The 26,217-nt window shown below is 51.0% G+C and overlaps 13 protein-coding genes across 13 annotated transcripts; 6 read left to right on the top strand and 7 right to left on the bottom strand.

The window, feature by feature from the left end:
* Positions 1 to 836: 836 nt before the first annotated feature.
* M436DRAFT_39987 (exoribonuclease family protein) lies at positions 837 to 1,772 on the top strand (the record flags this gene model as incomplete). Its single annotated transcript, XM_013574650.1, has 1 exon — positions 837 to 1,772. One exon carries the CDS (start codon positions 837 to 839, stop codon positions 1,770 to 1,772), a length of 936 nt encoding a protein of 311 aa, XP_013430104.1.
* A 459-nt stretch (positions 1,773 to 2,231) lies between these two features.
* Positions 2,232 to 3,062, bottom strand: M436DRAFT_70701 (uncharacterized protein; the record flags this gene model as incomplete). The annotated part of the gene is made up of 2 exons (XM_013574981.1): positions 2,232 to 2,849; positions 2,904 to 3,062. The coding sequence occupies 2 exons, from the start codon at positions 3,060 to 3,062 to the stop codon at positions 2,232 to 2,234; spliced, it is 777 nt and encodes a 258-aa protein (XP_013430435.1).
* A 908-nt stretch (positions 3,063 to 3,970) lies between these two features.
* M436DRAFT_27909 (uncharacterized protein) lies at positions 3,971 to 4,928 on the top strand (the record flags this gene model as incomplete). The annotated part of the gene is made up of 2 exons (XM_013574512.1): positions 3,971 to 4,256; positions 4,348 to 4,928. Coding segments are annotated over 2 exons (867 nt in total), but the record flags the coding sequence as incomplete, so codon positions are not given.
* Positions 4,929 to 5,544: 616 nt separating this feature from the next.
* On the top strand, positions 5,545 to 6,987 carry M436DRAFT_61586 (DNA repair protein rad18; the record flags this gene model as incomplete). The annotated part of the gene is made up of 1 exon (XM_013574898.1): positions 5,545 to 6,987. One exon carries the CDS (start codon positions 5,545 to 5,547, stop codon positions 6,985 to 6,987), a length of 1,443 nt encoding a protein of 480 aa, XP_013430352.1.
* Positions 6,988 to 7,984: 997 nt separating this feature from the next.
* On the bottom strand, positions 7,985 to 9,173 carry M436DRAFT_70698 (uncharacterized protein; the record flags this gene model as incomplete). Its single annotated transcript, XM_013574980.1, has 4 exons — positions 7,985 to 8,013; positions 8,069 to 9,022; positions 9,079 to 9,100; positions 9,159 to 9,173. 4 exons carry the CDS (start codon positions 9,171 to 9,173, stop codon positions 7,985 to 7,987), a joined length of 1,020 nt encoding a protein of 339 aa, XP_013430434.1.
* Positions 9,174 to 9,663: 490 nt separating this feature from the next.
* On the bottom strand, positions 9,664 to 11,313 carry M436DRAFT_39694 (uncharacterized protein; the record flags this gene model as incomplete). The annotated part of the gene is made up of 1 exon (XM_013574596.1): positions 9,664 to 11,313. One exon carries the CDS (start codon positions 11,311 to 11,313, stop codon positions 9,664 to 9,666), a length of 1,650 nt encoding a protein of 549 aa, XP_013430050.1.
* Positions 11,314 to 12,355: 1,042 nt separating this feature from the next.
* M436DRAFT_40621 (uncharacterized protein) lies at positions 12,356 to 14,140 on the bottom strand (the record flags this gene model as incomplete). The annotated part of the gene is made up of 1 exon (XM_013574757.1): positions 12,356 to 14,140. The coding sequence occupies one exon, from the start codon at positions 14,138 to 14,140 to the stop codon at positions 12,356 to 12,358; it is 1,785 nt and encodes a 594-aa protein (XP_013430211.1).
* A 1,378-nt stretch (positions 14,141 to 15,518) lies between these two features.
* On the bottom strand, positions 15,519 to 16,133 carry M436DRAFT_61583 (uncharacterized protein; the record flags this gene model as incomplete). Its single annotated transcript, XM_013574897.1, has 1 exon — positions 15,519 to 16,133. The coding sequence occupies one exon, from the start codon at positions 16,131 to 16,133 to the stop codon at positions 15,519 to 15,521; it is 615 nt and encodes a 204-aa protein (XP_013430351.1).
* A 262-nt stretch (positions 16,134 to 16,395) lies between these two features.
* Positions 16,396 to 17,496, top strand: M436DRAFT_70694 (uncharacterized protein; the record flags this gene model as incomplete). Its single annotated transcript, XM_013574979.1, has 1 exon — positions 16,396 to 17,496. One exon carries the CDS (start codon positions 16,396 to 16,398, stop codon positions 17,494 to 17,496), a length of 1,101 nt encoding a protein of 366 aa, XP_013430433.1.
* A 533-nt stretch (positions 17,497 to 18,029) lies between these two features.
* On the top strand, positions 18,030 to 18,803 carry M436DRAFT_40494 (uncharacterized protein; the record flags this gene model as incomplete). Its single annotated transcript, XM_013574733.1, has 1 exon — positions 18,030 to 18,803. The coding sequence occupies one exon, from the start codon at positions 18,030 to 18,032 to the stop codon at positions 18,801 to 18,803; it is 774 nt and encodes a 257-aa protein (XP_013430187.1).
* Positions 18,804 to 18,924: 121 nt separating this feature from the next.
* Positions 18,925 to 19,449, bottom strand: M436DRAFT_61580 (uncharacterized protein; the record flags this gene model as incomplete). The annotated part of the gene is made up of 1 exon (XM_013574896.1): positions 18,925 to 19,449. The coding sequence occupies one exon, from the start codon at positions 19,447 to 19,449 to the stop codon at positions 18,925 to 18,927; it is 525 nt and encodes a 174-aa protein (XP_013430350.1).
* Positions 19,450 to 20,641: 1,192 nt separating this feature from the next.
* M436DRAFT_61579 (uncharacterized protein) lies at positions 20,642 to 23,053 on the top strand (the record flags this gene model as incomplete). Its single annotated transcript, XM_013574895.1, has 4 exons — positions 20,642 to 21,455; positions 21,505 to 22,105; positions 22,155 to 22,774; positions 22,842 to 23,053. The coding sequence occupies 4 exons, from the start codon at positions 20,642 to 20,644 to the stop codon at positions 23,051 to 23,053; spliced, it is 2,247 nt and encodes a 748-aa protein (XP_013430349.1).
* Positions 23,054 to 23,685: 632 nt separating this feature from the next.
* On the bottom strand, positions 23,686 to 25,349 carry M436DRAFT_79572 (uncharacterized protein; the record flags this gene model as incomplete). The annotated part of the gene is made up of 2 exons (XM_013575088.1): positions 23,686 to 24,899; positions 24,950 to 25,349. 2 exons carry the CDS (start codon positions 25,347 to 25,349, stop codon positions 23,686 to 23,688), a joined length of 1,614 nt encoding a protein of 537 aa, XP_013430542.1.
* Positions 25,350 to 26,217: the final 868 nt, after the last annotated feature.

The following is a 26,217-nucleotide window of genomic DNA, read 5'->3' as shown; positions in this document are numbered from 1 at the left end:
AAGATGGTAGAGAGGGAAGGCTTACCCTTTGTTTTAAGCAGAAGGATGGTGGCTACAAAAGGAGCGTCTGTTCTTTTATGCTTGTTAGCAATGATCATGAAAGATTGAGGTTGAATAGGTGAGATAAAAAGCCAATAGGTGAATTGTGGATCAGACAGGTAAGCTTGGTGTATGAGTATCCGCATGATTTTCTTGGTAGCAGAACTGAATAATAATACAATCATCCTGAAAACACCTTTTGGCTGGGACAGAGGGTTACGAAGAGAGAAGAGGAGCAGCTTACCATTGCAGATTTGAAAGAGTTCTTCCACTGCGTTGCGCACGAGTTTTATGCGACGAGTGGAAGGACTCTTCTGCGTCTGGAAGACAGATGCGATGGAAAGAAGAAGGAACTAGAAAGCTTTGCGCTGGTCAGCACGAGTTCAAGTCCAGATATGAGTGAAAATGTCGAAGAAGTGAGTTGAGTAACGTGGTTCAGATGGTAGTGCATGTTAGTTTATGGCTCAGGAAACCCCGAGGGTTGATCGCCAACTAGTAGTGTTGGGTTTTCTTCCTAACCACTGGAATAGAAAATGATATGACTTACACAAAAGAGGAAAGAAAGCATGGCAAGACCGCCAGCGGCTGCACATGATGTTTTGCGCGAAGGCAGAAGTGTGAGAAGGGGAAGAGAGAAAGTCGGAGTCGCGACTTTGAAGGTTGTAGCAGAAAATTCGAAAGCTTGGACCACTTTCGGTGCACGTCACGCATCTTGCCGAAGTTGGAGCAGAGAGCAGATCAAGGAATCATTGAGATGGACATTTGCGACCTTTATCATTCAACTGTCCTCAATCGCCATGGCTGATCGTCGTCGTACCAATGCGCCTGCAGGCGGCACATCTGCACCACTGTTCGTTTCCAACACAGAGTCACAACGACCCACTCGCCAACGATCTTCATCCACGCCTCGTAAAATCTTCCTACAGACAGGTCTTGTGCCATCTGCCTCTGGATCCGCATACTTCGAATTGCACCCTTCCACCGATACCGCAAGAACCACTCTCGTCGCCCAAAGTGGCACTCTCAAACTCACTTGCACTGTTCACGGCCCACGACCATTACCTCGCACCGCCGCTTTCAGCCCGAATCTATTGCTCAGCACACACGTCAAGTTTGCGCCATTCGCCAGTCGCCAAAGAAGAGGATACCTTCGCGATACTGCAGAGAGAGATCTTGGATTACACTTGGAGACAGCATTGCGAGGAGTCATCATTGGCGGGCGCTGGCCCAAATCTGCCGCAGAGGTCGTCATCACAGTCTTGGAGAGCGAGGAGGACGACTGGTGGCGCGATGACGATGCCAGCAAGAAAAACATCGGAGGCGTGGGCTTGATGAATGTGCTCGCTGGCTGTGTCACTGCAGCAAGCGCAGCTTTAGTGGATGCCGGGATCGATTGCGTGGATCTTGTGTCTGGCGGTGTTGCTGCACTGGCCGGAGAAGGAAAAGGAGAATTAGTGCTGGATCCTTGCCCGAGTGAACACAATGATTTGCGTGCGGCTGCTGTGGTCGCTCATCTCCAATCGAGAGATGAACTTACAGAGTTGTGGGTCAAGGGCGACGCTGGTGAAGGCTTCGAGACTCTGGTCGATCGTGCTGTTGATGCTGCAGGTCTGTCGAGAAGTGTGCTTGCTGAAGCCGTGAGAGATGCTGCTGAGGTCAAGACTGCTCCTCAGGCTATGGATACTGGCAAGCAAGAGGTGGTCAAGGCTACTGATGTCGACATGACGGGTTGAGCCAACGCAATCCCTCATATCAAAACACAAGAGACAAGCAGAGCTAGGGGATGCTGCAAACTTGAGCGCAGCCCACTACACAGGGCTACAAGTCTTTCGCAGTCGCACTCAGATGTGGTCGACTCATAAGTCGAGGGCAACAGGAGCAGACAAACAGGGCCCTTCCATCCTCACAGCGTCTCGGGGAGAGACATCTTCGAGTCAGTCTGATGGCTCAAAGACTGGGACCTACAAAGTCGACTTTACAGGGTCCGTCAAGCTTAGCAATGCTGCACACATGCGCACGTTATCAGTCAGACGCTGAGAGACAGAAAGTCAGAACGATAATATTGTAAAACACGACAATAATGTACCATACAAGAAAGTCTATAGACAACCGCAAATTCCTGGACAACTCCATTACACTCTACACAGTCATGAATCCTAAAACAACACCAGTCTTGCTGTGACTAACCAGTATCATGCCATGCGTCCCCTCGGTAACCTTGGAGGTGCTGGACTGGCGCTTAGTCTGATCGAAGGAGTGCCTCTCGGGATGTAGATACCACTCGGAGGCCTTCCAATCGGCGTCAACTCGCTGTCCTGCGAAGGCACTGTCTCCACCACAGGCAAGTCCTTCGGTGGATCCACATAATAGCTCTTTCTCAACATGAAAACCTCGTTTTTGAACAACCAGCTGGCCCCCAGGAAGAGATCCGTCCTTTCATTAGCGGAAGGGCTCACCAGTCCATCCCCAATCTCCAAAACCTCAAACTCTACGTCTTGGTGCTCTTTCCTGTACTTGCCCGTCTGGAAGGTCAAGTTCAGAATGTATCTCACACCGACCTCTGTGCCCTCAAACCCACACACTTTCTTGATCAGGCCAACACCGAGATGATCGCGAGGAGTGGATTCAAGGTTCTTTGCAGCTTCGTAGTCATCGATTTTCTGGAGACTGTATTCGAGTTTGAGTTTGCGGACTAGAGCCATGGTGATGAAGTTTGCGCAGGCGCCTGTGTCGCATTTGGCCCAGACGACTACTTCTTGGGCTTCTCCGTCACGGACGATCAGAGGGATGTGGGTGTGGTCGCCACCTTCCTGAGGAGCTTGTTAGGGTTTGTCTTTGGGTGTTCGAGAGGAAGATGTAAGTACCAAGGCGGAGACAATATCGCTGGCGATCTGTAAGGGCTTCTTGTGCCATTTGTCGACTATGCTTCTGATTATGTCGACTTGTTCTGCTGGGATGCCAAAGGAGGATTCGCTGTCGGATAGTGAGGGTGAGTCGTGAGGTGTGGGCTGTTGGAGATCCATCTTGTGTGATTTACAGAGGTTTCTCTTTCGTGAATTGGATACAAGCAGGCAGATCGAACGAAATGCAAGGATTTGGGAGGAGACCTACTCTAGATATACAAGGCCTGATAAGTACTCCTACCTTACGCCATTCTCTAAGCCTCAAGGCACTGCCGCGATCATTGTGCCAGAGCTGTAGCGGAGCTCACCACTACGATTTGCGATTGCGCGGTAGCTTGTTGGAAGGAATGCAATATATTTTGCTCCCACAAGCAGATGCGGCGGGTCGTGTTAATCAGCACTAAGCAAGCCTTGGGTTGCGAGGCGTGTTAGAACAGCGCGTAATTCCTATACCGTTGGCAGCATTTTCCGTACCATGCTCTATATTAGGAAAGCGTCATGCAGTCCTGCCTCGTCTTCTTCCTTCTCACCGGTACTTCCTCAACCACCACTCAGGCGACGAGGCACTGCTCTTGGCGAGTCCAGCCTCTCGCCTTGTGGAGTGTACGTTCGCGCATGCATGTCACGGCCAATCAGTAGCATTACAAGGTGGGGCGGGAATTCTATGCAGATAGGCGGTGCTCAGAGGTAGGATGCTTGTGTGACACTCTCTTCTCTTTCTATTCTCTATTTCCATACACTCAAAACACTTCAACCCTATTCCCGTTGCCTTTGCTATATCAGTCAGCAAGACACAGCCCTCAATCATGGCTGGCGAGAGGTACGAGCTTCCGGTCATCGAACCTACAGGCAAACCTCGCATCTCAACAGACGTCCGAGCCGTCGGCAAAGACTCTCGAACCAACTCCGCCGCCAGCTCCTCAGTCCACTTTTCGCCAATCTCATACAACACATGCAATACAGAGTCAACTTTTGTATCGCCAGGCTTGTTGCGTCAGAACTCTGTTCGCGAACGACCTGCTCTACAAGGATATCCTAAACTAGCACGGTTTATTGGCGAGAGACCTGGTTTTGCAATCTTTCGACGTTTTTCCGAACTCAATGCGAGGAACTTGCTGTATTTGCAAGCTGAGCTGCTTGATGTGGAAGAGGAGCTTTATGAGACCGAGATTGATGATCAGAGGGATCAAGATTTGAGGCAATTGCAGTTCTCGATGCGAGGGATTCATAATGGCAGAGCAGCGCCAGAAGGTTCCAAGGCTCGTTCTCGTTGGAAATTATATGAGGAACAAAGACGGTTGCTGAAAGAATATAGTGAGTTGCCTTCTCCTGTTCCCCACGCTGTCAACAGATCCTCGAGCTATGTGCTATGTCATCACACCATCACTGACACAATATGCGAAAGACGAGGTCTTGATTCAACAACACAAGCTATACAGTCTTCCACGGCCAACCAACGGCGAAGTTCGCGGCCTCCGAGAGTTCATCTGCGACAGCGATATCCACGGCCACAACAGCGAACAAGAATGGCTGCATCATCCCGAAAACACCATCTGGAGTCTCAGCGTCGATGAGAAAGCGAAATACGAAACAGATCAGCAACGAGCACGAGCGCACGAACGAGCAAAAGCAACACAGACAGATCTAGTCAGTCTATCAGGCCACGTCGCACCCGATTCCTTCACAAACTTGTTACGCAGCAAGGTCGTCCAACGCTTCCACGTACTTTTCGGTCATCGATTACTCCAAGAAGATGCTGAATTTGGAGGTCATATGTATAGAGGTGAAGTACTGGAGCGACTTGCATTCTATATCAGCATTTTGTTCGCATCTTTGCTTCCTACCGCCAGTATCATCGCCCTCTACTATATCCCCATACAGATCTGGAGATTGATCTTTATCGGACTCTGGTCTGCGACATTCTCTATCTGTCTGGCATTCTTTACGTCGGCCACTCGGATCGAGATTTTTATGGCATCTGTTGCTCTGGCTTCGGTTCAGGTGGTCTTTGTCGGTACTAGTCGCTCGGATTGATCCCCCGCCAGCTGACGAGTCAAGACGGACCGATAATGTATCGCCAACAGGACGAATTGGTCCAGAGGTGAAGAGATGCTGACTAGTCGCCGAAACCTTTTGGTAGCTTCCGTCCATATAGGGAGAGGGGATGACGATTGGTGGTATGGAAACCAATATGCTCACAAAATCGATTGAACACGGCACCTCCTAGAGAGTTGCCATCAATCGTAGAGGTCGAGCGTACGCCACTCACGGTTCTTTGTGGGTGTTTGACAAAAGGATTGGGTCGGGTGGTAAGGCCTGGCTGGTACCACGAATATTATGACGAATGTATATGAAGCAATGAGTAGACGAAGCATGTACTTGGAATAAACTATGTGGGTACGCTTTTTGACATGTGAGAAAGGAGCGAGTTGTGTATTGGTAGTTGAGAAAGTGAACAATAAATCAATAACGGCCCAATGAGGAAAACGCAACGCCTCAGACGTCGCGTGCGCCGGCGCGTCGCACCTTCCCTCGAACCTTGACTCTTTCACCTCGTCCCTCAACAGGCGCATTCGCAGCATCCTCTTGCACAGCCCAAACCATGGACCACGCCCTCTCCGATCCCAGTGACTGGCTGAACACATCTCTCACACCATTCTGCGCCCTCGAGACCTCACTGCGGTGTCAAGTATGCAAGGACTTCTTCTCCACCCCCATGGTCACAACCTGCTCGCACACCTTCTGCAGCATCTGCATACGCCGCTGTTTGTCAGTCGATGGCAAATGTCCTGCCTGTCGCGCCAACGACCAAGCCAGCAAATTACGCAGGAATTGGGCTTTGGAAGAGGTGGTGGGTGCGTTTGTGACGGCTAGACCTGTGGCGCTGGACATTGCGACAAAGGACAAGAAAGAGAAAGAGGAAGTGAGCACGAGACCGAGTAAAAGGAGGAGGACGGAAAGATACAGTGGTGGGGCGAGTGAGGTCACGGTGCGCACAACGAGGAGTCAGAGTAAAAGGACGACGCAGAATGATCAACCCGCCGTCTACGATGGAGCAGCAGATGAGGGTAGCGATGCCGAATACACCGAGCCCAGCACCACGCAGCCAGAACGACAACAAACACCCGATGACGGTCTAGTAGCCTGTCCAATTTGCCAAACGCGCATGAAAGAAGAAACAGTCTTCAACCACATCGGCTCCTCAGCCTGCACCTCTCCCTCTCAAAAAGCACGCCAACAGAAACAAAAACCCTCAGCAGCGCCGTCACAACCCCCAGCAGCAACCAAACCTCTCCTCCCAGACCGTCTGACCGAACTAAATTACTCCCTCCTCAACGAAAAAGCCCTCCGCAAAAAACTCCAAGAACTAGGCATCCCTTCCACTGGTTCGAAGACTCTGCTCTCCCGCCGACACACCGAATACGTAAATCTCTGGAACGCCAACGTCGACGCCGAAGCCCCGCGCTCAAAGAGAGAATTGCTTGCCGAGCTTGCGAAATGGGATCGGAGTATCGGTCGGGATTATGCTGATGGCGCCGGTGGTGGGATAGCAGCAGCGGCACAAGGGAACAACGTCATGAAGAAAGACTTTGATGCCAAAGCGTGGGAAAAGGGAAACAAAGACGATTTTGCACGGTTGATTGCAGAAGCGAGAAAGGGGAGGGGTAAAGCAATGCCGAAACCAGACTCCACCGCTGAACCTCCAACCGAGCAACCAAAAGAATCACAAGCACAACAACCAGATCCCATGGCCCTCGACCCCCCAGCGTCAACACCCCGACCTCCTTCTCAAGTAGAACCCGAAACCGATCTTCCAAGGGGCTACCACAACGCCTCCCTCCCGCAAGAAAACTTTCCTTCGGTCGACAATCCGCCTCCCTCGGGCCAACGAGTGAAACCCCCACCTTTACCTTCGAGAGAAACTTCTTTGCCGGAAAAATTTGGAGCAGAGGGAGGGCAAAAGGTTGATATGTTTGAGGTTAGCAGTCATCCGGTTGCTGATGTGGAGACGATGTCGGAAGCTGGCGGTGGTGGTGAGCGGTGATGTTGATAGAAAGGGATTGAGAGAGAGAGAAGGGAAGTGGAGAGGATAGCATCAAGGAGTTTTGCCACATGACATGAAGCCTTGTTGCGATGGTGGATGGAAGATCAGCTCGATCTCCTTGTTGCTGGAGACATGAATAGGGCAGAGACAGTACTACAGTTGTTAATATACTTGCTCTCTTGCTCTCTTGCTCGCTCTTGTTGCAGCAACATACAACTTCCATTCAGATATCACATTTCCTTTCATTGCAAAGTCTGTAAATAAACCAGAAACAAACAGAAATCACAACCCGACTCCTTGATCATAGAGACTTTCACTCGTTTCAAAGCAAAGCAAGCAAGAAGCTCACCTTCCTCAGTAGCCAACTGTTCTTGGAAGCTCACTCACTGGCTGGGACTAAATCAAGATCAAAGATCACGATGATGACAAGAGACATATCTCGACAAAGAGTGGTTTCTTTCACAGGACAAGAACGAGTACAGCAGACTGAGACTCAGTGAGAAGCAAGCTCGATGCAGAAAGAGAAGAATTCCATTAAACGCCACCGCTTAGTCTAATGCGAGTTTCGTAATCATTAATTGTAATAGCAGAAAAGGAAAACAGGTGAAAGCACCCCAGGACAGGCCGTGAATGTGGCCATAAAAGAAGAAAACAACGTAACGCAATCGCAAGGTCCCCCGGTACAATCCGGTCATGTACGAACCCACTATCGATAAGCTCGATTGTGAAGAATGAGCTTTCACATCAGGCTTGATGCATTCTCTGAGATACAAGAATGCCACAGTGCTGGCTGTTGCTAAAGTGCCCAGTCAGACATTTGGTTCTACTGATCATTGACGATCAAGATACCTGAGGTAGAGCTGTCACCACAGCATTCGATTGCGGCAACTGGATCGTTCTCGTCGCCAAACAGCTCGTCAAAGAGTTCGGAACACTCCTGCTGTTGTTCCATGCCGGTCAGATCGACGAATCTACTTGGCGAGTCGTCAAGCACATTCTACGCGCCTGGCTTGTCACTCAGTGCCTCTGTTTTGAAATTAGCAAGATGTGGCATAAAGGTGTTTGACACATGGGTACTCACGTGTCTGGTGAGGAGGAGGATCAACTCTGGGACGCTTGTGGGCAGGATACTCACTTGCGCGCACGTATTGAGTATCCTGAGGGGAAGGTTGCTGGTGCTGATCGTGATGTGTAGGAGATGTCGAGTGTGGACGATCCATACTACCTGCTTGAGCCGCAGCGGCTTGGAGCTGACTGATAGCTGCAGCAGGTAGAGAGTCACTGGCAGCTTCTTGATGGGTAGACGGAGCACTGATGGCAAGTTCATGTTGATGGTGGTGCTGGTCATGAGTGGGTTGAGGATAGACGTTGGACGAAGCTGCATGGCTCTGTGGTGAAGAAGGATCAGGATAGCGGTGCTGCTCGTGCTGAAGATGGTGCTGGACGGGTTGCTGGTCGAGCACAGAGTGATAGGCGGTGTCTTGGTCCTGGTGGTCTTGCTGATGGTCGGGTGCCGAGAGCGAGATGGATCGTAACGGAGCCTGATCAGGCACAGGCGGATAGCCGATGTTCTTGTCGGTCATCTTGGACTGTAGAAGGGTGATGTAGTTCCTCAGGGCCAAGTTCTCATGCTGCAGGGTCTTGCAGTTATCCTCCATGATCTGATAGCGCTTGACGTCATCCTCTAGCTTGTTGATGTGCTGTTCCTTGCGCAGACGAAAGGCACGCTGAGCGGCACGGTTCTGAGCAGCGCGCTTTGTGTTAGAAAGCTCGCGCTGGGCTCGTCCCTTCTTGCCGGTAGCAGGTCCTGTGGTGTTGGCGGGGTTGGCGGGGTCGGCATGAGGGATGGCCAGATCGGGGCTCTCGTGGGTCATGGCGTACGGCTGGATGGCCATGGCTGGATTGTGGTGATGGTGCAAGGGTTGCTGGTGAGGTTGATGAGGTGGGTAGGAGTTGTTCGTCGGAGCATGGTGGGGTTGCTGTGGTTGAGGAGGGGCATGGTTGTTCTGAGCTGCGATGAGTTGGTCGCGCAGACCTGGAGGCTTAACGTCAGTCTTTGATCAAGCTGCGCAACAAAAGAGTCCGTCTTACTCATCTCAAAGGCTTGCGAGTCCTGCACACTCGGTCAGCAACGCGTTGGTCATGGGGGACTCGGATAGGTTAATACTCACGGCAGCCGAAGACATGGTCGTTGGCGAGGTCGCGATAGTGGTGTTGCTGTGACTGGGGGCGTCAGCATCATCATCCAGGCAGAGGCCATGTCGGCGACGATATATCGCGATGGGTTGGTTGCGAAACTCACTCTGTCTTTGGTTGTCGGGTTGGCTTGACTGGCCGTGATCACTAAGCAAGACTTATGTAAGACGCCGAGAGAAGAGAAGATGCTCTGCACCCCGCTCCTTCTAGCTCCTTTAGGCAATACCAACATCCGCCGTGTGCGACTGCTTGTCTTGCTTGACCGCCTCGCTCTTTCCTTCTCACCTCGACAGTACTTCTTGGAACAGTCGTTGATACCATCATTACTCTGAGCTCAATACAGCCTTCCTTCATGTCCGTTATGCCATGCGGGTATAGTGTCAACCAGTCCATCCCCTCTAAAAATGCCAATAGACCTTGATCCTGACCGCGCCAGCCTTTCCCATAGTAATCCCGATCCCAGACCCATGTGACCCATCATTAATGCATTTTGCCCATCTCCATGTCTTGACTCTCCTCCCAGTCTTCCCAATCAGCAGATGACCCCATTTTACGACTGATCAAGATGCCAACACTTGTCGTCAAGACAGCAATCAGGAACCAGCTCTCAAACCATGCTTCGACAAAGCGACCTTCCAGTGGTGCACCTAGAGCCTCGCTGATGACACTGCTCACCTCACTAGGCAGGTTGCTTCTCAACAGCAATGCTGACGAGATCACGTATGCACCCACCACCTGCGAGATCACCAGTGGAAGCGCAGACTGTGCCCGCGCCGCCACGCTGGGAAAGAAGCGAGTAAACAAACGGAAGGTCTGGAGCACCGCATTGAAGGACAGCAGAAGCATGACTCCTGACAGTACGAACGAGATCTGCCGAGACCATGCCTCGCGATCCAGCGTAGGGTCGTAGTGTGTTGTGAGCAGCGCGAGAACGTTATTGATAGGATCCGATGTCGCAAAAGTCGTGTTTGGCTGCCACCACCTGCGTAGTGAAGAGACCGATGTTGCTGCAATGCGGTACAGACAGTAGAGTGCAAAGCCGAAATTGAGTATGTTCAACAGCCTTCCGAGGCTGTTCTGCGATCTTTGTTGTGTCGCGTGTCTGGTCTTGAGAGTTGACAAGGAGGATGCAAGCGACGCGGACATTGTCTCTAGACCCGAGATTTCCATTTCCAGACTGCGTTGCTCGTTTGTGTCCGAGTTGCCCTTTATCGAGCCGATCATTCTGGTCATGATTCCACCCTTGTCCTGTGGTGCTTCAGACATCTTGCGTTGCAATGCGCGCAAACGACTCTGCTTGACTGCCAACATGTCTCTAGTTGCTGCCAGACCACTCTCCTTGCGTGCAATGTCGGTATCACGAACAACGCGATGCTTAACGCCAAATGTCTGCCAGATCGAAGAGACCGCAGCAAATCCAGCAAGAGAAGCCATCAGAGAAATCCCAATGATGCCAACACGCTCAAGGCATGCTTCCACGAAGTCGAAGTCCTTGGACTGACTAGGCTGGCCTGCCTGTGAATGTAGAGAAGCCGGAATAAGTGATGTGTGCGGCATGTACCAGAAGGCAACGAACCAGACGCCCAGCAACAAAGCCTCGAATGTGTATCTAAGGGTCGGTCGAGACTTTTGCGTGTTGTGAGTGGCATACTCGGAGCGAGGACGCGATCCAGAGACCATCGTATGAACTTCCAGACTCGGTATAACAATGATTATCAGAATCAGAAGCGAGAACAAAGTAATGCGTAAAGCTAATCCTCGAGCTGCTGGATTCAGCAGATTGGAGATCTCGCACAAGATCAGCTCTACCAGTACAGCCGATAGAGCAACAGTCGTTGAGAAGGTTATTGCAGCCACACGTTTGAACGTGATGTTACGCCACGATTTGTTTCCATGACCATTCGCGCGTTGAGTTTCTCGATTGAAGAGTGGGATGTTCTGGTCCTTGTGCGAGTTTGATGACGAGAGATGCGGTACGACTTTCTGCCATACGGCAACAGCAACGAACAGAAAAGTCAATGCGAATGGCGCGGATGACAGAGCTATCGTAGATGGCGGAAAGGAGTCAAGTCTGCGCTGGAGATAGGCAGGTCTGCACGCATCGCAGTCATCGTCCAATGATGGGAGCATATTCCGGAGCTTGTTCGGCGTGTGTAGTTCCAGAGAGATCGAGTTGTTCTTAGGTCTTCCAGAAATATTGTGTGATGTCCTTCATGTTAGGTGCAGAGTTGCAGAGATATGGTTGTTGCAGAATTGTCAAAGAGAATCGACCAGGTCCACGTCAGCCTACCTGGCAACTCGGAGGTGTCAAGCGGGTGGGTGCTTTGCTTGCGCGTGGCTGGTGACGTGCTCCGGGAGCCAGGCTTCGGATCTCGGTAATGACACCCTTTATCTGCCGTCTCTATCGTCCTACGATAACTCTGATTACAACGTCTTTAGCAGCCGCTCGTGATGATCTTCAATGATCTAACCAGTTCGTTGCTCGCATCCAAACTACTACTCTGTTCAAGATGGTACGAATATCAGAAATAACACTATGCAATGGTGTTGCTACAGCGTGGGCGTATCTACCCTGTTCTGTGGGGATCTCCAGTCTCAAGTTGCCACTCCGGACGGTCACAGCTTGATTCGGTCTGACAGCAAGGGACAGTTTGAACATCGAGGAAAAGTGAAACATGCTTCATCCGCGGATCTCTCCCTTGCGTGCCTGAAACTACTGAAACTCTTCTCCGCTTTGACTTGACTTAGGAGGGTTGATGCACAACGACATGAGTAGAGAGGTAGCCCCCAGATGAGCATGGAGATGCGAGGTATTGTGAACTGTGAAATGCACAACCGTCGCTGGAACCACAGCAGTATTCAGTGACCATTGATCACCATGGCTGCTTTCAGGATAACAGATTAAACAGCATATGCAAGTCACTGATGTGGAAGATTTGGACAGGATAACATGTAATAAAATCATAGATTTACACTAAACAATAGCTAAGAGTAAAATAGCTATTTAATCCACATACAGTGGCAATAGAGAAGATGATTATAGACAGTAAAGGAAGGTCATTAGTTAGTATTGTTTACAAGACTTGACCTTTGGTAATGTCCAGCAGGCCGTGAGATTGAGAGATACGAAAAGTTTGTGGCTCATGAAGCTGCCATGCTAAGCTCGAGATGCTTAGACGTAGACGGTGGTCCAGACAGTGGTGTCTTGCTGAGCAGCAGGGGTGGAGCAAGCAGCGAAGACAGTGACGGTGGGGTACACGTTCGAGCCAGCAGCACCGCCAGCAACTGCGCCAGCAGTGCTCGAGCCGATGACGTTGCCGTTCTGGTCAACAGTCTGGTAAACAGTCTGGGTGACAGCAGGTCCAGAGCCGGAACCGGCACCGCCAACAGTGACGGTGACGGTGGCAGCGGCGTTCTGGTTCTGAGGGATGGTGATGGTCGAGACAGTGTTGACATAGGTGATGGTCGAGACAGGGACGACCTGAGTGACGACGGCACCAGAGGGGAAGGCAGTAGCGCCACCACCGTTGGCGTAGACAGTGCTGGTGATGGTCGAGTAGACGGTGGCGGTCGAAGTGGCACCACCGACGTACTGGGTAGTGGTAGCTCCAGGGACGGTGATGGTGGTGACTTGGCCAGCAACAGTGGTGGTGGTAACAGTCTCGCCGCCGTTGTTGGACTGAACGCGGACAGCCGAATCGAAGCCAGCAAGAACGGTGGAGTAAGAGATAGCGCTGTAGTAGGAGCAAGTCTCGCGGGCAATATCGAAGGTAGTACCAACACACTCCTCGGACAGGGAGCAGAGATCAACACAGTTGGAAAGAGTCTGGGGGAGACCGTTGTTGAAGGTTTGACGCTTGCTCAAGGTGGGTTGGATGTCGAAGGTGGTGCCGATCAAGAACGACGAGCAAGAGACGGAGAAGGTGACCTTGGTGGACGACTGGAGGACAGCGGCGTTGAAGGCAGGGCAGATGAAGCTCTCGGCGGTACCGTTGGTGGCGGGGACGGGAGTAGTGGTGTTGCCTCCGGAGGTGCCGTTGTTGGCGCCCGATCCGACAGCTCCAGCGCGAGAGATGACAGTGGCGAAGGTAGAATCGTCATCGACGGTCTCAGATCCAGACTCGACGGAAGTGTAGAAAGTGCAGATGCCATCGCTCTCAGTGAAGGAGGTGGCAGCGCAGTTGGAGTTGGCGGCACAAGTGGTCAAGCAGTCGTCGAGGGACTGACCGGCACGCTTGGCGAAGATGAGGGCAAAGTCAATGGTGATACCTCTCTTGGAGATGTCAATCTCAATCAGGAAGAGAACTCCGTTGATGGTGAGAAGAGTGCTAGGGGTAGAGGGGACAGCAGCGCCCGAGGTGGTGGTAGAAACACCGGAGGAAGTGCGAGAGGCAGAGCCAGTAGGACGAGTAGAGGTCGAGTTGTTGCCAGCACCGCCGGTGACACCGGGGCGAGTGGCGCTGGCAGTGGAGTTGCCAGAGCCGCCCGAAGGGAGAGCGACACCAGTCGAGGAGGTTCTGCCACTGGTGGGTGCAGAAGTAGTTCCGTTGAAGACCTCAGAAGTGGTAGAGCTGGAGGCTCTGTCTTGGACAAGAGCAAAGTCGGTTCCAGGACTGTCTGCCTGAGAGGCAGTGTCGACGCTGGAGTAGTACAAGCAGGATCCAGTGTCCTGGACGAATGCGGTACCAACACAGTCGACATCGGCAGAGCAGGTGCTCAAGCAAGATTGGATGCTAGCATCAGACTGTCTCTTTCTGGCAAGGCGGAGAAGCTGACCCTGGTAGCTGGTGTCGGTCTGGATGAGGTAGGTGACTCCTCCGACTGTGGGCTTTGCTCCGTCGGTGTAGACAGGAACAGATGCAGAAGAGGTGGTAGAAGCAGATGAGCTGGTGTTGAAACCCTGAGCAGCGGCAGAGCCGAGCAGAGCCATCAAGGCGACGGCGTATTTGGAGGCCATTATTGTGTTAGAACGAAAGAATAAGAACACTAAAGCGAGTGATGTTCTGGTTGCTGGTCGTCCTGGTTGTTGGTTGCTGGAGCTGATGAGAAGAGGAATTGAGTCTGGTGGTGACCACTCTTTATATCTATCCCATCCTCAGACAACAACAGATCCCGGCACGTCATCTAACAAGATCAACAAGCAAGAATATCCCGTGTCTCATCGAGGAGCTGAACACCCGCTGGGAACAGGACTGCAGATTCATTTCGCAAGAGCTCCTATGGTACGCAGGAGCTGCAGTCCCCAGGAGCGGCAATTTTATCGACCGTTATGCTCGCTTGGTGGAGCAGACAGAGAGGCGACCATGACCGTGTAAGAGGATGAGGCAGTAGGATCGACCCAACAAATAGAGCATTCTGTTAAGCTAGTGCAACGTGCGCTGTGAATGGAGATGGAAACTGGAGAAAATGGTATGATCAACACGAAGAATTGGAAGAGATGTCTTACTGCCATGCGGCTTAGATGTCAAAAAGCAAAGAGGCAATGGATTACCGGCTTTGTTGTGGGGTGTAGTGATCCTGGCGGGCTTGCCACAGGTTGAATGTCAAGTTCGTGGGGTGTTCTAACATAAGAATAACGGTTGTTAGTCCTTCCCAATGGCAACGTCTTTTCTGTAACAGACAAAGGATGGCAGAGTGGAGACCCTGGGGAGAGGGGACTGCTATTATGACGCGTGGATGTGATATATTGGACGGGCAAATATTCTGCAGATTGATATTCTGTTGGAAAAACCGAGAACAAATTAACCGACCGTGAAGTCGAAATACCAGCATCTTGTTGATGTTGATTGTCGAGCATGGTTGAGAAAAGCCCAAGCAGCAAATCCCCGGTGTTCCTGCATCGAAGGGCAGGAACGCCTTGGCGTGCATGCGCATCAGCACCGAACGAGCATGCAGGAGGAAGGATCGTCGGAGGTTGCGCTATTGGACTACTCGGTGCTCCTTTCGCCGTTATAACTACTACACGGTGATGTTCTGAATCACTTTGGAGATTGCGTATGCATGCACACAGCCAGTCTACCTGGAGTCCGTTTCCGACTCGCCTTGGGCCAATCATGGACATTCGGCGACCACACAAATCCACAACAACCGATCTGATCACATTGCCGAGCACGATAGCTAGCAGAGATCAAACGGGGCAGGTAGAGGATGGAGAACTGAGGGTGTATCAGACGATGCTGAATGAGGCAAAGGTGAGGTGATCCTCCGCCGATTGGCATTCATGCTGGTGAGAGAAAGGTCGCGCTCGCCCAACGCGTCTCGGTATTCGCCAAATTGAACAACGATTGATCGAGATGTGCGAGCCGAAGTGATTCAAGTTGTGTGTCGAAGGTGGCTCAGTCTTGTGGACGCTCCAAGAAACTGGGGTCGTTGTTGACCTTGCTTTCAAATTTAGCCCACCAGGCTTCAAAGGCTTTGAGCGGGACAGTGTCGCTACCAAATGACGCAAGGAAATTGAAAGCGTTGGCAATAATGCGCTGGGCAAGTATTTTCGTTGTGACTGGCGAGGCAGTGGCTGAATGGTTGGACGGCACCAACTGATTCGACGAGCTTGCCTTTTGCTCTGCCAGCAAGGCCTTGACTTGTGCAGCAGGCTGTATCTCGATGCCAACGACAATGGCAGGTCCTCCTATTTCCGCGCCCTCTGGCGCGTCATCCAACATGAGCTGGTCATCTCCAACACTAGGCGCAACATTGTTGGCAGTGTTGATCTTGAACATGGTCGAAGGCCTCAGCGACGACAGAGCGCCAACCAGCTTGAACTCGGTCGATGGTGGAATCTGAATAAAGATGGCAGCAGCGGCATCTGGCGGCAGTTCGTTGCCAGGCAGGGAAAAGACGGCGATATGATTGAAGGCTGGTCGCGAAGGCACCTGGAACGCATATTGCGTTGGAGAAATGGCCTGTGGTTGCGCATCGATTGGACGGCCAGAGATGAGAAGACCAAACATGGCGGCGTGCTGTGGAGCAAGACTTAGCTTGTGATATATATAAAATGATCTGAGCGACTGTCTCGTCGGCGTGCTGGAGTAAACTTATTCTTGTTGCTCTGAAGATTGTGGGTCTGAGCTCTCGTGTCTGGCAGCTTCTCGTCGAATCCACCGCGACTGAGCCTCGGCCTCTTCTGTATGCGCGACGCCATCTTTGCTATCCATCTCACCAGCCATCGTGGACATGTTTTCGTTGAACAAAGTTCGCGACATGTTGCCTTCGATGCCTTCGTTATCGCCTCCTCCCTTTGACAAGACTTTTGACGGGACCACGACACAATCTGAAGAAACAGAGACCAAGCCTCAAGCTGAGCTTGACAGTAGCGAACCCATCAGTTCTCTGGATCCACAACCCATTGATGAGTCGAAACCAAAATCGAATCTCGACCTGGTCAACGAGTGCGACAGCTTCCCCTATTTCCAATCCACTCCTCAACTTTACCTCAATCACGTCTCAACTTACTACCATCTACATGTTGCTGCCTACCCTGACACTACCCTTGGTTATGTCTTGCCTTCTGTCGCTGAAGTTTTGCGCGGACTTGATGAATGGGAGTTGGACGATGATGAGCGAACTCTCACCCTGAAAGCTGGTGAAGATGAACCCACCCGTAGCGCCATTCTCGCTAGGACCACAGCAGCCATGCGCGAAATCGGTCACTTCACCATCCTCAAAGGCTGGCGCAACGAACTCTATCCAGTCTACGGACCTGCGCCTGCCAGAGAGCTGCTTTTCAGTGTCGAGCGTGCAGCTAGTGCCCTTTTCGGAATCGTCACTTATGGCATCCACATGACTGCTTACACAAAATCTGCTTCCGGTGATCTGAAGATTTGGACACCGCGCCGCTCCAAGACCAAGTCTACATATCCTGGTATGCTTGACAACACAGTTGCAGGTGGTATGGCTACTGGAGAGAATCCTCAAATCTGCTGTGTTCGCGAAGCCAGTGAGGAAGCTTCACTGCCCGAAGATCTCGTACGCGAAAAGGCACATTCAGCAGGTACTGTCACATATTTCCACATCAGAGATCCCCGTGCTGGAGGCGAAACTCGACTGTTGCAACCAGAGTGTCAATACATCTTCGACCTCGAGTTGCCTGACGACGTACAGCCAAAGCCTTCAGACGACGAGGTTGAAGAGTTCTACTTGATGGGTGTGGAAGATTTGAAGGAGAAACTCAAGACTGGAGAGTTCAAGCCGAACTGTGCCGTTGTTTTGCTTGACTTCTTCATCCGTCATGGCGTCTTGAACGCTCAGAACGAACCAGACTTCATCGAGATTGTGAGCAGGCTGCATCGCAAGCTGGACTTTCCTACAGCATGATTTTCTGAGCAGATAGCATATCTTCATGACCAACAGGCTGGTCCAAATGGTCATTTTCTTTTCCAGCTTATATCATTTCGATCTGAGAATGCAGTGACAGCATCTTGTTTTGCTATTGACAACCGAGGATGGTCAGTCAAAATTGCTAACATCAGTTCCAGCCATTAAAGCGCCACTCCAAAGATTGCTCCACATGATCAGTGGATTCATCGTCATGCAGAGCAACAGAACAAACTATATCAAGTCGAGTTTGAGTCGTAGTTGGTGATCTATAGAGAGCTGCATATTGTAGACAGGGTCGTACCACGGACGACCAGACCTATATCAAAAGTTCAAAACCCGCTAACATGCAACCCTTCGGCCCGTTACGGAAGTTGCGTCATTCGAGTGGGGTCCAAGTCAACATCTTGATTCTTTTGAGTTTGTAGGGCAACGAGCAGAGCAAGCCTCCATAACTTTGTAAGTACCAAGTAGAGCCGCTCAGGTAGGTCTCTTGTTTCCTAATTCTTCAACATATCATCACATCGCCCATCATGGACTTTCCTTCCACCACTTCCGAGTCAACCGAGTACAAAGCTCTCAAGTCATACCTCGACGATCAAGCCTCGACCGAAGACACAGTCAACAACTTCATCTCCAACTCGGACTCGTCATTCGCAGAAGACAAACTGCTACGTTCGTGGGATGCATTAGGCCTTACCGCCTCACAAACATCCTCGGACTCGCCTGCTCAGGAGAAACTCGTTTCCTTCCTTACTGCTCTTCGCAATTGCGACACGAAGGTCGGTGACGTAGACGGCAAGTCGGTCTCTTGGTCCACACTCCCACTCTTCGGTCGCCAGATTCGCGAACACTGGAGATACGATGAGAGAGCCGCACAAGAAAACAAGGAAGTCGCGCTCCAGTGGGCAAACGCAAACGCCTTTGCCGCACGCGTCACAGCCACTGCCTCTGCATTCGACAGCTCAGATCCCCTCGACTTCTCGCTATACGCAATCTGGGCATTGAGAGCAGCGTTGGAAGACAAAGACGACGTACCCGAAGCTACGGTGTATGCAGCTGCAATGTGGATATTGTATGCTGGCGAAGTGTTGAGGAAACAGAGCAAAGACAAGAGAAGCTATGAGGGCAAAGTCGCACAAGCAGGAAACAAGTATCCGAACAAGGAATGGACTGGGTTCGAGATAGACAGGTGGATGACTTGGAAAAACCGCTTTGCGAACATCAGTGAGGTTTCGCCGTATGCTGAGGTCAAGGACATCGCGAAGAAGGTCAAGCACCGCTTTGGTGATTTGGCGAACTGCTGATTTGTATAGAGAGATAGAGAACAATTACTGCTAATGAAAGACACTGCCCAACGAGACAGAAACGCTACAATATAGTTTACCATAACACCATATGTCCCAGTCATTCATCATATCATGTTCTTTACTGCTTCGTCATCAAGTTTGAGACACCTTTGATAAGCATGCTGATCGGACCGCCACGCTCTCTTCGCATCTCCTTCTTCTCAAAGCGGTATTCGGCTCGAAGCTCACGCTTCTCTTGACGATACTCGCGCTTCTCTAGTCGATGCTCCTGGCGATGTTCGCGCTTCAGCTGCTTCATTTCACGCTTTGCTGCACATCTGCTCTGACACGTTGGTCTGGCAGAGAGCATTGTGGTGTTGTTTGACATGTAGTCAACATTGGCACCTCTGGTTGTGTACTCAGGTGACAGTTCTTGATGGTCGATGAACTTGGTCGTGGGGATGTCTTTGCTTGGAATGATGGTCTTGGAGTCCTTCTCAATCTGCTCGTAGGCTGGAGGTGGGCCAAGAGGCTCGATGGGAGCAGCACGGGAGCTTGCAACCATAGGCCCGTTGTGAGCAGCTCGAGAGTTTGCGATGAGATGGTCGTGTGCCAGCTTAGCCACAGTCAAGGCCCGTCTGTTGTTGCGACGATTGCAGCACATTGTTTGAGATGATTTTGATTTCAAGGTCTTTGGTATAGAAGAGGTGGAGGATGTGATTTGTTTTGATTCTGAAGCTTTTTGATAGAAGTAGATGTGAGATGTAAGACTATCGAGCGATATCACCGACTATTTATCTTGATGAGATTCCTCCATGGTATCCATACAAGTCGTGGCTATGTCACATTACGCAGAACGTACCTCGTCGCGGTCGTTTCTACTTCGGGAAAGCTCAGCGCTCAAGGCGGAGGGATTTGACGCCGAATCCTTCTCAGCATAGCCACTCACGCGATAGGTGACCATTGTCCATCCTGATCCTAACCAAAATCTTGCGGGCGTAAGACCTGGCAGCGGAGGAATACATACATATGGAGTGCCATGTTCTAGCTGTTGCCGGCCGTATTGCTGGACGTGTAGTGTTTGTGTATCTTTCCTGAAGCCAGGACATCCGCTGTTTGGCTTCGTCATTAGACATTGACGCGTTTACGACATCCATGCTGATGGCTTCCGTGTTGCTAACATCCCTGGTAGGTATCTCGCAGCGCTTGTGGCTTCGATCGAGAAGCTTTGAGTAGTCTTAATGTTGAAGAGAAATTGTCGTACTCGAGTGGACGACCCCGACTTCCTTCCAGAGCGTCATGCAGAGAGACCAAGTCCCAGCCACCTATTCCATCTTTCTTTTTCTTTCAACCAACAGATCCGCGTCGACACACAATGCTCGTCATGGCTGGCCAGCGTATACTCTATTTGAGTGTCACATTCGAAACAACAGCTCCGCAATGTAATACCAGGGTTCACCAGAAGTTGATCTGAAACGCCAAGCTTTGAGCCATCTATGCTAGCCGCTCAATCAAGCCTTTGTTGCTTGTTGTATATCTTATGCGCCGGTGGATTCAGAAGGCAATCTTACAGTAGGACTGTTCGCTTGAGGCGAATCAGCTCCACGCTCAGCATCAAGATCAGATTCTTGTGAAGACTTTGGTAGGTGATCACCAACCATAGCCGTGAAACTTGACATATGCCCCGAGTGATGCATGCAACACTAATGCGTTACAGCTTTGCTCCAAATGATCACGGCATAGTTGCGTACTCGGACAAACTTCAGGGCAAGTACATAATCCGGAGGTCTGCAAGATCCTGCATGGCAGATCTATTCACTCACTCTTTCCATTCGTCTTCCTTTGCCTCAGTTACGATGCGGTATTCGATTGCTGCGTTGTCTCTGGTTTCTCCAGCGCTGGCGCTGCCAATATTTGGTGATCTGTTTGGCGGACATCATCTACTTGGCGATATCTTCTCGCACGGCCACTCCCATGGCTCATCGTATGCCGATGCACCAACATACAATGGTAGCCCTGCTTCTTACGAGAGCAGCCCTAGTCCTACTAATGGCGAATCATACGGCTACGATAGTGGCTCTGTCTCCAATGAACAAGGATATAACGCCCCTCAGGAAAGCAGTATCGCTTCTTCCGTAGTAGACGCAGTCCCTGCTACTAGCACTGAAGTGCCTCAGGATTCCGGGACTTCTTCTTCTGGATACGGGAATAATACTTCGAGTTTGACGGTTGCATACACGACCACAGCCCCATCCAGCCTACCAACGACTGACGTCCCAGCTCCTGCGACCTCATCTAGTGAAGCCTCTGCCAACGGACAAACTTGCGAAAGTCCTGATGTAATCGGCTGCGAAACAGCATCTGATTCTTCCGCCAGTGACGTTGCACCTGAGAGTGCCGGAGTCTACGACTTTGTTATAGTCGGTGGTGGGACAGCTGGTCTGGTAATCGCCAATCGACTATCTGAGAACTCGTACACATCAGTCGCAGTCATTGAGGCCGGTGATCTGGTATTCGACAACAAGAATGTAACCACTGTTGATGGCTATGGACTGGCTTTCGGAACAGAAATTGACTGGCAATACGAAAGCGCACCCCAAGCATACGCTGGAAACAAAACTCAGACATTGAGAGCCGGCAAGGCCCTTGGTGGAACAAGCACAATTAATGGTAAGTCCGTCATTGTGTATACCGTGTATTCTTCCTGACGAAAACAAAGGCCTGGCATATTTGAGGGCTCAAGCAGCTCAGATAAACGCTTGGGAGCACCTTGGAAACGACGGGTGGAACTGGGAGAGCCTTTTACCTTATTACAAGCAGAGCGAGCACTTCCAAATTCCCACTGAACAGCAATGCGCCGCTGGTACCACATATGATGTTGCTGTTCACGGCACGACCGGCCCTCTCAAGACCGGATGGCCCAACGCCCTTCAGGGTAAAGATGTCACCTCGCTGATTAACGCTACATACACCTCTCTTGGACTGCCATACATAGAGGAAGCGAACGATGGTAGTATGCGTGGCTTCACCCGCTACCCAGTGACTGTTGATCAAGGACTTAATGTTCGTGAAGACGCTGGTCGTGCTTACTATCTGCCTATACAGAACAGGACCAATCTGGATCTTTACACAAACTCTTTCGTGCAGCGCATGACATGGGACGAAGCTTCGACGAACTCCACCCCTCGTGTTAACGGAGTGATGTATACGGATGCTTCTGGAAAGCAAAGAACTATTACTGCCAAAAAGGAGGTCATTCTTTCTGCTGGTGCATTGAGGTCACCGTTGATCTTGGAATATTCAGGAATTGGAAGTTCCGAGTAAGCAATGAAATCTCTAATAAACATGTCAGGGGCTAATCGAAGACAGTATTCTGGGTCAGCACGGTATCAAAGTCAAGGTTGATCTACCTTTTGTAGGAGAGAATCTCCAAGATCAGACCACCGGAGCTGGTGCATACAGCTCCAACACCAGCTTCTCGGGTACCGCTGATTACGTTGGCTACTTCAGCGTTGCAGACATTTTCGGCAACGATACTTATGACCTCAATTGCACAGTCCGCGACTCGCTACTGCAATACGCCGCTTCCGTCGTGGAAGCCTCTAACGGCGTTCTCGACCAGAAAGTAATGGAGAAGCTATTCATGATCCACCACGACCTCATCTTCAAGGATCAAATTCCCATCTCCGAGATCCTGGTTACTCCTGGTGAGAACAGGATGGACTTTTCATACTGGGGACTACTGCCATTTTCTCGTGGTAGCATCCACATTCAATCCAACGACTCCACGACCCCTGCCGCAATCAACCCGAACTACTTCCAGCTTGACTACGATTTGAAGCAACAGATTGGTACTGCCAAGGCAGTGAGGAAACTAGCTGGCTCAGACGCTTTATGCGATGTCGTTACTGGCGAACTCAGTCCTGGTCTCCAGAGCGTACCCCTCAATGCCTCTGACGAAGTCTGGGCTCAAGCCGTGAAAGACAGCTGTAAGTTTCTGCACTTTCCCTCCGCGGGCAGGTGTGACATCAAAATGCTGACTTTTACCATTCTTAGACCGCTCAAATTACCACTACATCTCCACTGCTGCCATGATGGCACAAGACCTTGGCGGTGTGGTGGATACCAATCTTTTGGTATACGGCGTTGATAACGTACGCGTTGTCGATGCTTCTGTCATTCCTTTCCAGGTGTGCGGTCATTTGACTGCTACCATCTATGCCATTGCAGAAAGAGCTGCTGAGGCAATCAAGAATCGCTATTACTGATCTTGTCGTTGCTCCCCTATCACAGTTTTCTGTCGCTTTCCTTTCCCCTTTCCATGAGTCGCTGTTTCCCTAGGTAGTCAAAAAAAGATGTAATTCTTGATTCTTCTGTTATGACGTGCAGCGTGACAATGTTGTGCACGCCTGTTCAGGAGTTCGGCTGGTTAAGTGTTCTGCGGTATTTACGAAACAAACGAGTGTTTTAGCAAGGTGGTGATTGGGTCAACAGATAAGTTCCCGCTCTCTGCTTCTTTGTTGAAGGTGATGGTCCCAACGACCACCCACCCGTCACGAGAGTCTAAACTGATGCACCTTACAGGAGTCCCTCTTCAACATATTAAATTTAGGTTCATTAGATTCGTATTTGTCAAGATATATTTCGGCTCCTCTGTGACGGGTAAGCTTGGACAGCGTTCCGTCTGCAGGTGTGATTCTGTGATGGTTGTGGTGCGAGACCGAAGAGTTATCCCAGGGGACGGCAGAACTGCTGAGTGGAGTGGCCGCGCTTCTTGCCCCAGGCGGGTTCCCTACACGCGAAGGTACAAAAGTGGTAAATGTCGACTCAGATTCTGTATCTTGGATAGTCATGGTGCTCGTGCAGATCAGTGAGACTGCTACTTGTGTGTGTATAGTCATTAGGATGATAAACTTGATGTGCTCTGAAGACTCAATGGCGACAGCAGCATTGAATCCATCTCTAGAAGCGGCCCCTCGTCGCGTCTATATGCTGAGATATGATATCTCGAAAGATTGTTTTGCTCAGGAATGATCGGCCGGTTCAAGACCATTTGGCTCCACATTGCTAGCGAAGCAACATCAAGGCTCTCGAAAGGATACAGGTGTCGACGTAGAACCATGTCAGCCATCGACCAGTCAGTGATGTGTAGGCTCGAGACTAGCTTTTCTAGTCCATCCAAGAGTACAGGAGATGGCATCTGTATCGTACTGTATATCATGAAGAGGGCCCATACTCCGACCTCGGCATAGACGGTGTTGATGAGAACCTCAGGAAACAAGGACTTTGTCATCTCCCAATACTGCTCAGAGCTGCTGCCTTGGAGGTGAGAGATGAGGAATAACAAAGCAAGCTTGATGTGGTGCTCGGCTTGGACTGAGATCGTGTCGTCGAAAGAAGTCTGAATTGGAGAGAAATTGCTCGTCACATTTTCCAGGAAGTTGTACTCGACCAGACGTGATTGGACATCGAGTAAGGCATATTTCCGGTGTCGGGGTCTCTTCATGATGAGGTTGATCTCAGAGACAAATCCTAGAGTTGAGGGTGCGATCGCGCAGATCCGGTTGGGCCTCACAAAGGATGCGAAGCCCATCGGTAAATCGAGACTGTGTAGATCAATGGTGATATTCCGCTGGACGCCTTGTGGCATGAAGACTGGCTCCAGTCCAGAGTACCAGGGCTGGTCGTAGGTAACAAAGGCTATGAGGCGGCGAACGATGAGCGGAAAGTCAGGGCTATGGAAGCCTCCACGCATGTTCACCATTGTCTTGAGTCCAGTCATATGTGCTGCTGCAGAAAGCTCGTCGCCAGACTGAAACTCCCAAGCGCAGAGCAGACATACTGCAGCGATCAATTGATCACTCGTATTCATGCCTCCGGTCGGATCCAATGCGGCCTGTAGGCTACGCATGCTTTGATGCCGCAACCAGGCGGTGCACGCAATAGTCTCTGGTGTTTGTTCCCTTGAGTAGGAGGGATGAGATGATGCGATGAGGAGATTTGCGAAGAACAGACTACCATGCGACGGAGTTTCGGGCCATAGATCCTGGCGAAGGACTGGCCGGTCGGATAGATAGATGGGGTCTTGAACGCTAGGAGCGAAATATGTCAAGTCTGCAGGGTGGTTAGCGAGGACATCAACATCAAAGAGACACGAAAATTACATGTATCAACCAATTGCGGGATTGCTGGATGCCACTCATCCACGCAGGGGTATGCCAGATAAGTATTGGATCGGTTCCATTGGTCAGGCTGTGAGGTGAAGACGTAGTTTGGTTGCAATGGGCTGTAGGTGCTGGAGCGGGGAGAACTTTGAGTGGAAGCGATGGAGACCGATGAGCTGCGTGGTGCTTCTGGGTCATCTTTGATTGCCTTTGCTCTACTCTTCCTCCGTACTCGTAATCTCAATGACTTCTGTTCCTCAGGTGAAGCTGAATTGGTGGTAGCTCTGGCAGCGATAGTGCTCTTGCGAGAATCAGCACTGCTTAATGCGGCCTGCGATCGAATGGCTCGTCGTAGATCGCCCTTCTGAGTGTCAGAGGGGACTGTAATGTTGATAAACATGCTGTTGCATTGCTTCAAGGTCGGGCCAGTCAAAGACCATCGAGGAGACCTCTCGAGCTGCAGGCATGGTGGCAGCGGAAACCATATTTAAAGAAATGATGCCTCTCTAACCACATGCTAGAGCGGAGATCTCGAGACAGACAAGGCTAAATCGCATGCCATGCACACCTGCAGTAACGTTAAAGGAGTGGGGGCCACTAAACTTTCCAGACTAGCAACCTTAGCCAGTCTACTGGTTCGCGGATGTTATGATACCTGGTATGTGCATCTCATCCTCACATCAGATTGATTTGAGGATCTGATTTTGGCGTTTGTAGGAAGTTGCGATAAACTTTTGGTCCATCGAGATACTTACTGGGTCGAGAGATCTTGCCGAAATGCCCACACATCACCACTCACGCTTTCAATACCAGCGTGAGGGAGCAGCTGGGGCTGCGAAGTAGGCTTGCAGCTGCCGATTCCAATTTCTCCAGCCTCTAGTCGTTCGTGGTACTGCAAGCGCTGCAAGTGTGAAGCGACATGCGTCCGGGTAACCGGGCCTTTCTCAGGGAATCCCTACAAGGGCCTGTGTTGACCTCCTCAAAAGAGTCAGAAGTCCGTGCGGCTCTTGTCTGCTTGGACCTATTTGGGACAGGTGTGTGACGGTGCGCCCCAGCTACCTGTTCGAAGCTCAGCCTCTTTACCCTTTTCCAGACTCCAGTCCCACAGACACGCCTCTGGCACCGCTTCTCGGTCCTCGCCGAGCAGACCAAAAGGTATCATGCATCGCCGTTAACTAACCTTGATACGATAGCTGACTCGCCCAAAGATCGGTCTTGGAAGCGCCGCACCCTTGTCATTGGCCAGCTCGCTCGAATTATTGCGTTCC

This window comes from Aureobasidium namibiae, assembly GCF_000721765.1.
Source record: "Aureobasidium namibiae CBS 147.97 unplaced genomic scaffold scaffold_3, whole genome shotgun sequence".
In the NCBI taxonomy this organism is placed as follows: domain Eukaryota; kingdom Fungi; phylum Ascomycota; class Dothideomycetes; order Dothideales; family Saccotheciaceae; genus Aureobasidium; species Aureobasidium namibiae.
Note: the sequence above shows the minus strand (reverse complement) of the source record. Positions and strands in the feature narration are given on the sequence as shown.